General features: G+C 34.3%; 1 protein-coding gene across 1 annotated transcript in view; it reads right to left on the bottom strand.

Moving 5' to 3' along the window:
- The window catches only part of Galphao (G protein alpha o subunit), a 58,752-nt gene that overhangs the window by 39,047 nt on the left and 5,235 nt on the right, over nucleotides 1-14,470 (bottom strand). The window contains exon 2 of the mRNA XM_028319430.1: nucleotides 8,831-8,873. Coding sequence (XP_028175231.1) covers nucleotides 8,831-8,873 — 43 coding nt within the window. The remainder of the gene's footprint in view (nucleotides 1-8,830; nucleotides 8,874-14,470) is intronic.

The following is a 14,470-nucleotide window of genomic DNA, read 5'->3' as shown; positions in this document are numbered from 1 at the left end:
ATATGTTGAGACTTTATCCTGCGACAATAATGATACCTAGTGCTCTCTAATAGCGAAATAACTCTTAATAAAATTGCATGAAACAGTTTATTAATAACCAACAATAGAGACTAATGCTTTCCTTTGTATCGTATGTATTCTTTTTGCTGGCATTATTTAGTACCTACTCGGGAAATGCCACTGACTCTACTACTTTTTTTACCGATTTAAAATGGAGCAGTTTCTCATTTCAATTGTCTTTGTTCTAAAAGAAAAATATCATAAATAAAGCACCGGTTATTTTGTTTTTGTAGGGACTAACTACAAGAATTTTATTATGTTTAAAATATTGTAGAGTCCGACATATTATGGACACTTGAATAGCTTAATTTGTGTAAGAGTACAATTTTTATTTCAAAATATCTCTGAAACTATTAAAGGATAATTTCAATATTTAAGGTGCCGTCGTACGTGCCACGTTCGACTTAGTAGTCGATTCGCACGAAATTCATTCGCACGTAGTATGCGATTACTAATTCTCGAAGGAGTCGATTCGCATGCGATTTTAATACATCCGGGCGTAACGCCTCCTAAAACAATATTATTATTGAGCACATTCGTGCGAACGAATTTCGTGCGAATCGACTACTAAGCCACACGTTCTCTGTCTAAGTTTTGTTCAAGATAATACACACAAAGTTATCGAGTCTCTCAGATTACACATTGAAATTCCTGACAAAGGAAGATCCTCATCATTTGAGGTTTAATAGAACAACAAACATTTAAGTAGCTGACGAAACATATCAGGGCCTAAAATAATAGCTGGATAGGTACTTCAAACATCTACACTAATTCGTGTAAGAATCTTAGCTAAATATTGTATTTTTGTTCTATTTATACAGTGTGTTTGGGATAGGGCTAGCGACATTTAAGGCGATGTTGTGATTTCAATTTTATCGACAAAAATGCCCCCATATGTGGGTCCACCCCCCTCCTCTTGAAATGGGGGAGCTTAATTTTTTTATATGACTCTACATACAAATTGTTTGTATTTCTTATGTGGCCCATTTTACAGATAAATAAAAAATGCATTTGTAAGCCAATAATATGTGTCATTCAAAAAAATTACATACATAGATAATTTCTTCTATTGACAGGTACAGAACAAAGATGCTACCTTACGTACAAGGCAAAGAAAAGGAGGCAGATCAAGAATCAATAGTTTCATACGACTATGAGAAAACTAAAGGTAATGTAGAGTTAATTTTATTAACTTAGATATTATTCCTGATATTAAATCCGTTGATTTTATGTACAGTCACGGAATGAAAAGGTTCGTCAGTTTTCAAATTGATTCCTTCAACGAATCGCGAGCACATATTACCTTTTGAAACTATGTTACAGAATAATCTCGAGTTAGAGAAAATAATCTTTAACTGTTCGTCAGTAAAGTTCAAAATTATTCAGATCAAAGTTGTTTGACGAATTATCTTGTCAAGAAGATTATGATTGATAAACTAAAACCTTCTTTTTGGTTTAACCTGCCATTATTATTTCTTATAAAATAAAAAAAACTATTGTCAGTTGGTCAATGTCATCATTGCATTGCACTGATGGGATAGAAAAATATACAAGCAAAACCTTATTCGTTAGCAAACATCATATTTATTTAAATTTTAGAAGCACTGTTTCTTGCACTGTTATGTTGGCAGGTTTGACTCTTACAGTACCTAGTGCAAGCGAAAACCGACACTAAGGTGACGAACCTTTTCATTCCGCGACTGTACAATGAGTTTAAGTTTAATTTAATTGAAGGCCACGACAATCTGAGATGAAATGGGAGCAAAATACAGTGCAAGGAAGTCTTCAAGGCACTATGACAAAATTAAATGAGTTTGTTTACACTCCACTTTCTCGCATAGTATGATTGCTACACATTCTCTTACCCTTACATTATGGAAATTATGGAAACATACTCAGTTTCACAACTGTTTTCTTACATATTATTACTCTTAACTTTGCCAATAGTAAAGAACAAATAAAGTAACATGAATAAGTACTTTGACGCTTGTTCTTCGTTCGTTAGTTTGTTTTATGAACTTCATTGGCACTTTCTCCGAATTTCTTTGCATATATTATTGCCTTTGTCTGTGTGTTTTTGTGATTTGAATAAATTATGTTCAACTTTGATAAAAATTAGTCAAAGTCAAAATTAATAAGTTCGCCTTATGTTCAAAATTTGGCATTAAAGTTTTAAGTAAATAAATAAATAAAAATGCATTTCATTAATGTTCACAATGGAGTTAGTACAATTTTAGTAACCAATACTTTGTTTTATTATTTCAGAAGTAAGATGGTACGACAAAATACTTTTAAACCGGCCATTGAAAGTGATAGTTGCATTGTTACTCGCGAGTATATTAGTTCCAACACTATTGTACCGGTATCTATTCCTCGCAAGTATGGACTCGGCACCTTCAGATGGCCACTCATTCGGTTCCTGCCTGGTGCCAAGAACATCCAGAGTACCTTGTGGAGCTGGTAATATCCCGCAGGAAGAATGTCACAGCCAATGCTGCTACGATTTGGTCAATGATGTTTGCTTCCACAGATTTCCATCGAGGTTCTCTTATATAGTACCAGCAGAAAATTGGACTGAAGAAGTGGTTCTTACGCCAAGAATTCCTATAGTCCCTTTCGCCTCACAAAGAAGTGTGACCAGTTTAAGATTGGCCATAGATGAAGTCTCTCCTACGCACTTATCGATTCAAGTATACGACTCCAGAGACATGTCAGTAAGTGGCGGTAGAATCGACAACCCATTATATGACTACCGAGTGTCCACACCCGAACTGAACATCGTAGTAAATGCAAGCCAGGGTACCATTTTCAACACAATACAAGGGCCCCTAATAGCGTCGGATAACATATGGGAAATGGTGTTTAAGTTGACAGACGAGACTATGTACGGATTGGGCGAGTTGCCTCTTGAATCCGGGACGAGCAAAGTGGTTTACAGATACAACGGGGGGTTGAGTACTGTGCCTTTAATATTTGCGAAGTCGAACGGGTCCTTTCACGGGCTGTTGCTGGATGTGACAACACCCTCGGAGATAATAGTCGGGGATGAGAAGCAGATATCGTTGCGAACTATGACAAGGTCGGGGTTGAAGTTGCACGTGTTTGTAGGGCCAGAACCGAAGGATATTATGAGGGATGTTGTGAGTTTAATTGGGGTGAACAAACAATTGGAGTATTGGATGCTTGGAGCTCACGTTTGCAGGTGAGTGGTTTTCATTTTCAAAAACTTATTTGGGCTTACTTACAACATGAAGCGATACACTAATTAATTAATTTATAATACAGTTTGAATATTTTTCTAAATAAGTCGATAGATTTTCCGAATGATATCGATTACAATTTTCTGTTTGACATTCACAATTAAAGAAAATTTCTTCGTTTTTTGATAGATTACTCAATAATGTCGAAACAATCGACAGAATATGTACAAACAACACTTCGATGTTTATTTCGATGAGTTCAATTTTAAACTGCTCGAATATCAGCTCTCTTTGATCGCTCAAGTGCATATTAAATAATTATTTAACTGCAAACGTTTGAAGAAAACACGAATTATGCAGTAATGAGATTTAGTGTTGGTGTCAGGTAAAGATGTTTTCGTAAACAAATCTTCTATTGAGACCAATATTTCAAATTATAATTCTAACTTTAATCAAAGTTTTGGATTTCATTTGAATTGCTTTTCACAAACAAAATGTACGTGTATTTTGTTATTAAATTAAAACTGCTGCAGTTAGGGTTGCCAGATGGATCCAGGATTGTCCCTGAATTTTGTATCCGGAATTAATTAATGTATAATAATAATATAATAAATAATTATTTAAAACCATTAATTAATTCCGGATTAGCGAAAATCTACTAGTTTTGTGACAAAATAAACTAACAACGAGTCACTGGTAGAAAAACTATGTAAAAATTCAAACCAGCGATTTGGCCCGTGGACCAAACTAAAAGTGGGCCAAGTCATTAGAAGTTTATAAAATCGCTGCTGCCACACTGCTGTCGCGCTTCTGACTGCATTAGCTCGTGTTCACATTAACCACCAGGCGTTCGCGCGAGTGTGACGTACTATCGTTTCTAGGGACAAGTTCAAACTGGTTGAACTTACCTGACGTCGCGAGTGAAACGCGCGCGCCGCCGCTCGCGCTAGTTTGACATGAACACACACAAACATCTTCACGCGTTGAAATTACCGCGAGCGCTCCGCGCGCACCAGTCGCTAGCTTGCCCGCTAGTTAGACCGCACCTGCGTTTCGTACGTGAACACTTGGAATCACTACATGTGTTTGATATTTCGTCACCGCGCCCGCCAGTCAACGTGAACAAGCACTAAGCGGTCTAAAGACTTATTAGAAGGTCGCGGGAAGCCCCTGGATGCGGGCAGGACCGGTAGTTGCGGTCACGGAAATCCTTGAGGAAGGCCTTTGTTTAACAATGTCTTTTGGGTATTGTAACGAATTACTTTGAAGCAAACACCAAGAGGCGGGTAGAGCTTAAAGTTATAAAGCTTCCCGAACAAGGACTTAGGTGTACTCGGAAGGCTTAAAATGTTACTTTCAGTGTTAATAAACTCCGATTCAATCAGAAGTTACTTATAGTAATAGTTCACCTGTCCATCAATGAAATTCTTAGTACTGTATAATGTGTTAAGATAGTTATATTTACATAATTCCTTCCTGAAAGATGAAAAGAAGTTCTGTACTAACACTTCTTGTTAAAATATTATGTAAGTACTTTTAACAAGAAAAAGATCTTGTTAAAAATTCCATAATATTATTATTATTTTACCATCCCCTTCTAAACACCTTAAAAGAGGTTATTTCAATTAAAATCAAATCAAATCAAATCAAAAAATATTTATTCAGTTTAGACCACAAGTGGCACTTATGAACTTCAATAGAAAATAATAAAAAAAGAAAAAGGTAGCCCTTATGGGGCACTTTACATGTCTCCTTATCTTTTGGGCCCTACCAGCGCTTCGAGACAAACATATGGCAAGTGCTGAGAAGAAACGCCGGAACAAACTCAAAAGAATGGGCAATTCGCAAATAATTTTTTGTCTTCCCTTAAGAAGAAAACTGTATTTTAATTAAAACAGTGGTGTTTAGACTTTTGATTAGACTTTTACTCGTTACAGCGAAATGTCAGAAGACGATGACGAAGCACTGACCACCTTCATAGCCAACGCGACTCTCGCTGGCTTGCCGTACGAGAGCCATTGCGGCACCAAACCCATTGTGTTCAACTCCAATGGCACTCCCGATGCTGACGCAGTGGATTCAGGGGCCGAAGTCGTAAAGAGCGCAGGGAAAAGATTTGTACCCCATATAGCACCTTATGTAAGTATTAAATTGCCAATATAGATCGTTTCGTTCGATCGATCGTCTTATTTTAATGAATAAATTATTTATTTATTTATTATTATTATTTATATTTATTTATTTCATCCACGAAGACGCGCCCCTTTCTTCCGCATTCCTCATTTCCGCATCTTAGTTTCATCAGCACTCTGCAGTTCCTAGTGTTCCTGGTTCACATCGCAATGTTACCAAAAGAACGTAGCGCAGCGATTTTGGAATTAAATCTGCCGGGAAAGTAACTTTTTCTAAGAACACGACTGCGGTCTGGGATTTATGTAGTGTTTACCTCGTAAAACAGTCTGTCATACCTCCATCAGGATTACGTAATGTACAGACGAGGGCACATCAAGCTATAGTACATCTTACGTAGTTGTAATAGGGCCGACTTTGGGATAAAAGTGTATAGTCAGCACTACAGTGGACTTTACCTACTCAACGAGGCGCATGACATCAAATTAAGTACTGTATCCTTCCAGAGATTTACAAAAACATTCCACGTATATGTGTATACAGGGTGAAATTGCAAACAGTTGCCAAAAACTTTTGATAAGCTCTGTAGAATAAATAACAATATAACTTTATCGAAATTATTTTGAATCGTAGTATTTATCGAAAAAAATATAATTCGTGGGTGCCCATTATTTTATTTTATTCTTTCATTCCATATATTAAGGGGCTTATTATTATTTTAAAATATCTATTAAACTTTGCAGTTAACTGGGTGTTTGTATTTTTCTATGAACGAAGTAAAATATCTACGTGTGCCAATTTCGAAACCGCACGCAGTGGATAAAAATAAATAATTACGAAATTAATAGAAAGAATGATTTTGCTCGTAAAAATTTAGCCACTCCCTGTAGTTCACCAAAGTCACCCTGTAGATTTCATTTGTACAGATCGGGCAAACAGTTATTTTATTCCATTGTAAATGGTTAACTAATTGTTTGTATCTATTATTCACGCATCAATAGGCCATTTTGATTGCATTGACACAGATAGGTACAGATCAGATCAGAATATAGATTTATGTTGCAAAATCGCACCTACAACAATTGAATTAAGAGCTACAGTGTTCAGCTTAATGTACTGCCGTCAGTACACCAGCAATGGTTTGGTCTGTTCGTAACAAAACAAATAAGTAGCGTCGGAATCAAATATGACACGTAACGGATGTGCCTACATTTATTTGATTAGCAATAATATGCTCAAACACACAATAATGTCACGTCTACGAAGAAATAATTAACTACTTCATGGGCAGAAAGAAAAAAAAGAAATAACTTATTAATATTATTATGAGGAAACAGAATTGAATTTAATAAATGCAGTATTTAAGGATTGAAATCACATCGAAAACCTACTGATTGATATTAAAAAAAGTATTTTAAAGTTAATCAAGTAAGGTCAAAAACCCCAATGAAATAGTCTAGAGACTTGAATGAATTTAGGCAACTTGCTCTATCAAATTAATAACATTCAAACAGCCTCTCAAATGATACTTAGGTACTTATAAAAGTGAATAGGTAGGTAAGTGTCAACGTCCAAAAGTATAATAACAATCTTTATAAAATACTTGCTCATTTATCATTTGTTTGGAAGATAAGTTTGGCCATTTCATAACTTTCATCTTCGTGAAAAAAATATGTGTTATTGTAACCGTTATTTCTTTTTTGTTAGTTTTCTCTTTTTCAGCTCTGTTTCTTAGAAAAAGCTTATCTGTCCTTTTAACACTTTTGGGCCTTGAAATTTTTCTTACAGTTCTTACAATAATTCACTGACATGACAAATTCACACTTAAAATAACTATTTCCTGGCTTCAAAGAGAAAATATATCAATTACAGGTTTTGGCCAACATTTTTAGCAACTTATATTAACTTAAATATGAAATCTTACTCTTTTTGGCCTGCCTTTTCCAGATCCGTTACATCAAAGAAGAAATAGAAAACAAAACGGACGATGTTGGGTCCAATACGACAGATGTTCGAACGGCCTGTTTCAACATCGTTTGTGAATTCGAAGAGTATATGCTACAGTCGCCTTCGTCTGGGTTGTACTTGGGTCTTGTAAATGACTACAACGTTATGTACCCAGATTATGGAAATGTGCCTGAAGATTTATTGGATAAGCTGTGGGCGTATAACGCAACCTTGGATGGAGCCTTTTTGGTGGATAGCTGGCCGCTGGACCAGTCATTGAAGATGCATAACGAAACTGAACTGCTTTTGCCTTATTTTAATGAGGTAAGTAAATTATGTGGAAATCCTTGGGGGAGTCCTTTGTCCAGCAGTGGACGTCTTTCGGCTGAAACGAACGAACGAACGAAGTAAATTATAAAAAGTCAAATTATTTAATAGTATTATCATCCTAATATTTTATGAGTTCATCTGTTAAAATATTTGGGCTGTTTGTAACGTTAAAGTTGATTTCAGATCGAAAGATCAACCACAATCACATTAATACCCAATACATTATTTCCAATGGCTATTACATTTTTCAATGTCATGATCCCCGTTCTTGGATACACAATGTCTATTCAATAAGTTATTGCTAATGGGTTAGTTTGTTTGTTTGTGAATCTATCTTTATATTATCATTCTCTATTCGGTCCGTGGAACCCTAATAACGAGACATATTGTTCAGATTAAACCTTAAATGCGTAGTGCTTAGGCTGGGTTGCACCATCTTACTTTAACTTTGACAAACGTCAAAAATCTGTGAAACTCCATACAAAAAACACCGGTTAACGTTATAGTTACGGTCAAACTTAGGTGGTGCAACTCTGCCTTTAAGTTCTTGTAACTACGACAAGATACAACAGACAAAATTAGCCAAACTAAGTTTAGTCACAATCGTAAATCTGAATCTATTTGTTCAGGCATCCTCTTACAGTAAAGCCTATAGCAAATTTTAATATATGTACAGATATCTCCGAATGCCTATTACTNAAAAGAAAAATATTTTTATTATTACTAATACACACCTAATAATAAACTATCAATAGAATCTCGGCACCATTTTCATTTTGATTTTTTGTTGACCTGTGTAATCACTGGATGGCATATAAGACTACACAATATTGATTAATGGCAGTAAACTACAACAATACAATGCTAATGCGTAACGTACAATTAATAAAGTTCCTTGATATGATAGATTAATACCGATAGTATTGATTGGGAGAATCTATTGATTAGTTGTGTGAACGTTATCTTTAACTTTTCGATATTGCATCTTTCTCTCATCAATTCAAAGCGCATAAAAGTTACATTGTCTTACTCAGAAATGACTATTTTGTTAAAAGGTAATAAGTTATGTTTTAACTGAGATTTGCCTATAAATCTTGGGCATGTATCACGAGTCCACGACACGAAAAGTAACAACAAATAATTATCAATAAAATTATACTCACTTCATTTGTTTGACTATAGTACTCTTTCCCGACTCGCCAGCCCCTGTAACAAAAACGCACTTTTAGTCTTCGAAATTTCAAATGGTGTAAATATGGGAAAGAACATAGATTCTGGACGAACGCACAAGATATGCATATGTAAAGAGCAGTTCAAAACAGACTTTCGCCCAACTGCCGCGATAAAACACGCAATGATATAAAAACAGTTAATTACCCAGCTGTAAACCGAAACAGTTCACATTACGCATGACTAGCTGTTCGAATAAAAATAGCATGTTAAAATTTACAATTTGCTGCAGGAACCGCAGACCGATTATACAGGAACGGCTGTTTTGGGATAGGATAGGAAGAATCCATTAAGCTAAGTAGATAACTTATAGCGTGATTCTTTAAGTCAAGCTCTGACAAGTGCTGCACTGCAGTGCACATACTTAATTTATTTTGCTTCCTGAATTTATTCAGCAGACTTTCCCTGCGGCCATTATGCCAGGGCCCCGTTTTGTCATAGATATAATTATGATAGCTCTTGTTGACCATGTGCAGAATGTGTTGATCATTTGCCTACTGTTTCTTTTTTTCAGGCGGGGCAACATTAGACTCATCGCTAGGCTCAGCAACACTCGAAGTGTCGGGATTATTCTAGTTATTTTCTTCGTGATAAGGATAAAGCAAGTGAAGTTGTAGAGATGTAAAGAGCTGATATTATCTTGGATAATAATTATGTAGGAGATTTAACTTAGGTTTTCGAACTCTGGATACAAAAAAAAATTCAATTTAAATAATAAAACGTGAAGTCATCAGGAGCATTTGGAGGAGGTTAATTTTTGCAAGATGTTGCAAGTTCCTGCAGTGTAGTCTAATTTACCAAACAGTTCAAGATTAAGTTTCTTTAAAAGGTATTTTCTATAAAAGTTATAACATAGATAAAAAAAGTGGATCTATCAAGTGTAGAGAAAGTGATTAACGGTCATTATCATCATCAACAGCCCTTTACAGTCCACTGCTGGACTATGAGCCTCCTCCACTATAGTGGAGGGTTTTGCCATAATCTCCACGCTTGGCAGGCGGGTTGGAGATCGCAGTTTAAAAGATTGATGTTTTTCAGAGAGCGCTGCTGCCCATTCTCTGTTTGATGTGTAGTCCCTAAGTTTAAACGTAGTGCTGAAAGGGTAACAATTTTGTAAACACGGCGAGGTAACGCCCCCTTTTATTTACCTTTCATTTTTTATGACAAGATAAGAATCCCCACCTATGACCATTTATGACTAAGAAGTTCGACGATGCTAGAAATGGTCCGATCTAATTCTACCACATCACGCGCCATGCGTATCTCATTAAATCAAAACGAACTAAATTATTACGTGGGAGTTGCAAAGTGAGCGTCAAGCCAGGTTTACATGACCCCAGTTGGCACTAATTGTCGGCAGCGGGAACGGCCGATCTCTGACCCTCGATACACATATCACCTACTGAGACGACTCTTGATTTAATTACGGTTGCATACTGGCCAGTGGCCATTCATGAAAGATATTAAGTACAGCAAGGCGCCCCAAACTTTTTCTTACGGTGACGCCCTTGGGACTGTCATTTTTTGCAACGCACTGTTTGGGAAGCCCTGAATTTTTTGCAAGCCCTGAACAACAGGGAAGCCCTGAACTACAGGTTAAAAAGAAAAGACTGATGTAAAGCTTTGCTTTTTTACAAGCTTTTTAGCTTGCACTATTCGTGTGTAAAAAGTAAGTAAAAATATTGTTTGTAATAATAAGTACCTGGAAATTATAATAATACAATTTTTCGGCCATTTATTCTTTGATTTGATTTTTTGATTGACATAATTTTACCGACATTTTTTAGCAACGTCAGTGAATTTTAATCTTAATTACCAAAAATAACAAAGTTACTTGGCTGTCTTGTAACGCTATAAAAATATACTTTTATGCGAGAGGTATTCATACTATCAATGTTTGTATTCGTACTAGAATAAGCTTTTCACACGAGTTAATAAAACGCCCAAAAACTTTCACGATAAAAAAGTTAGGTAAGACGAAATCGCGTGTCATCGTATTTTTCCCACGAACACCTTTAATGTGTTTTAAAATATTCAAATTTGTAAAAGAGCGCCCTATAAATACACTGTAATTTGGTTAGAGAGCTTTTTGAAACTGTAATTATGTCAAGTGATGACGACTAAAATAAAATGGGTTGAAATTAAAGTTGGATGTTTATTATCTCATTTACGAATCCTTCTAATATTGAAAATTTAAGTGTGTAAAAGAAGATACCATCGGTGGTGTATAATAAATTGCTAATTGAAAATTATTTGCTATCAGCAGAGCTCTGTAACATAATTTTCATATTTTAGACTGTTTCTGTCTCCATGCACATAAAAATATTATATCGTAAACGAGAGCGATACGATAATTGAAGCGAAAATACAGATATCAAGTTGCGGAATAGGTAGTGCCCGTTTCAGATTTGCAGACTATAATAATGTTGTTTTTTACACGAATATTTTAGCTTAAATCTAACTTTAATAAAATTAGGTAGGTACATTAACTCCCTTGTTTTAGCTTTTGTCACAAAAATGAATCATAAACAACAAGTTTTTATGATTTTGATAGGTACTTATTTAAATAGTGTTTATGGTCAAGGATCGCGCAAGCGCACACCGAAGTCAAAATCGAAGTGAAGCTACGATGTACATTATTATACTATGGTGAAGCTATTGGAAGCTTTTGCCGATTCAATAAATGTGTCTACCGTGCAATAGGACAGACGCGGCGTCAGTTTGTACCTTTTGCGATATCAGCGATAGCATCGCTCTTCGCGTGCTCCGTCAGTCATCTGACAAAATAAATACACGGGCAAAATATTTAAAAAATAAAATAATTAAAAAAACAGAATTACAGAATACACCGTCTCATCGACCAGCTCTTCAACGTTTACGACAAACGTGAATTATGTAGTAAACACAACATCAAAATATACATTATTTGATGCCGGTGTTTAGTTTGGTGTGTTGTGGTGGATAAATAGGTAAATAAAAAATATTTTAAATGTGCACATAGTGAAACATAAAAATGGAACTTGCAAAAACATCTAAAAAACTGTTAACAAGCCATTTGTCATAATACTTGTATTTATAAGTCACGATAAAAACTGGGAAAAAAACTAACAGCGTGTTGTTAACATACGAGAAATAAAGAATGTTCAACGATTATCGAATTAAAATGAAAATCATTAATACAATCTCATTTTGCCAAATGTAATATTCATCAATCTTGCCATATAAAGCGTTTCACATTTCTGATCAATGGGTTGCTAATTTACCATAATATTCTAGTCGACACGCACTCGTATGGTCACGTACGACCATTTAACGTGACACATCAATTAACTTCTAGCATAAAACATCCACTTGCCCAACAAGGTCTCAACTGACTTGACATACTTCTGACGTATCTAGGTTGAATGCTGGTATAAAATTATCAGAATTCAATGCATAAAATAGTCAAGGTACCTTATCTATTTACTAATAAATTAACAAAGTTTGATTTTATCAACCCTAATGATAATTTTATGAAAATGCACCTTAAATGCAAATTCTAAAATTCATCATCTCATGAGCATTTTTAACAAAAAGTACTAATGTTGCATTAAAAACCATTTTCCCTTCTGTAAGCCAGTAGATAACTTTAGCATTTTTATTTATAAAAGTAGTAAGTAGGAAGGATATTATTTATGATTTGAAAATCGCGTTGATTTGACGAAGTAAATTAATTAACAATGATTAAAATACAGCTAAATTATTGTACGATTATAATCAGGAACTAGTGGTTTGTTGGGGTTATTCCACCGATGGAATCATATTGGAATAAGCCATTTATTGATAATACTCTTGAAACTGAAAAAACAGTTTTATACTTCTTTACTCATCTGTATTTGTGTTTATTATTTGTGATACAAGTATTTATTTAGGTTGCTTGTTAGCACATGACATACGTACGTACGTACCTTAAAGTTTGATTAAGTACATTTTACTTTAATAATGATTCTTGGCTAAAAATTAATGGATGAACATTGAAATAACATACTAATTAAAAATTTGAACATACAAAATATTTAAAAAGAACTGAAACTCTTTACTCAAGTCATACTCTTAACTTAATAATAAAACACTGGTTTTGTTATGGTTTAATTGAATGCCAGGTGTGCTTCAAAATAGTGTGAATGAACACATGACAAAGTCAAGCTCAAGGATGAGCATTCACTTCCTATTGCACAACACCAGATGGGTGTTTATTCCACAAACAATATTATGAGAGAAGTAATAGAGCATGACAATAGCAGTTAATTTTTAAAAATTATATGATTTAGTGTAAGTGGAGCAACGTCTTACTCCAATTAAAATGATTGAACAAATATTTTTTTTACATAAAATGTGTTTTTATTACTATTCTGTATGTGGATCATCAATAATTAAATAATAATTCACAGCTTCTGAACCACAGTAAATGTAATTTTGATGGTTTTCATATTACTTGTGTTTGGTTCACATGTCACATGTAAGCTTCCTTATTTTCTTTGAGTAAAAGAAAGGGAAATGTAAGGGTTTTTAACCTCGTAAGACCGAAGAGTAAATTGTGTCGACTTCTAAGTATCGCCGAATGTGCTTTCAGAAGAACGAATAATTTGAAGTAGTAAACGCCGAGCACTTCGAGTAAAAAAATTTCTATGTTAGAGATTTTCTTTTGCATTCATATTTTCAGGGGCCCTATATAATAGTGCATAGAGCTTATTTTAGGTAAAAAATAATAAAAAAATGTTTTCTCTTAAAAGAACATTCGGTATTACAGACTTTAAAAAGGAAAAGTAAATAAATTGTGTTTTATACTTTAAAGTGAAACATAAATGTAACCTTCTTAATAAATTAATACTACATAAAGATACAATAACGATATTAATAAATGTAACTGAAAAGGAACAACGGTTTTAATTTTATTTAATGTTTCATAATTAGTACTTTTAAAAGTACTATCGGTTTTATAACATACACTAATGGTAGGTTAAAATGTACAAGAAGTAAAGTTAATATTCATGTTAATTATAATATTTACTAAACTAAAAATCAGAACGTTCTCATGGTAAATATTCTCAATCATATCATAATTTTAAAAGTCCAATACTCAATCCCATCTCAATAGAAAAAATATACAAAAATAAAACTTTCACCATCAAGACCGAATGTTCCTTGCAAAGAACTTTTATTTTTAAACTAAAAAAAATCTTACAAAACTACTTCAAATTGGGAAAAATAATTTTTTTGCTTGTTTAGCAGTATTTTAACTTAAATTATACTGGTCAGTTTTGCAATTAAACTACGTTTACGTGAAGAAAAAAAATTTATCGGATATCATGTCTTCTTGGACGAGCCACCTTGTCAAAGAAAAATGATAATTTGACAGTGACATTTTGTTTTTTTTATATTAATAAGTTCGGATACCTGATTTTGAATACTTTAAGCCATAGACTATCACTCTTTTCTTTCGATAGGCGCGAATTTTTGAACTTAAATTTATCGCTAAAGTTTTAGTTCCTCTGATGGCACATCCGGCGATACTTCGAAGTCACCTCCGAAAA

This window comes from Ostrinia furnacalis, unplaced genomic scaffold (assembly GCF_004193835.3).
Source record: "Ostrinia furnacalis isolate ACB-3 unplaced genomic scaffold, ASM419383v2 OfSCF7182, whole genome shotgun sequence".
Classification (NCBI taxonomy): Eukaryota; Metazoa; Arthropoda; class Insecta; order Lepidoptera; family Crambidae; genus Ostrinia; species Ostrinia furnacalis.
Note: the sequence above shows the minus strand (reverse complement) of the source record. Positions and strands in the feature narration are given on the sequence as shown.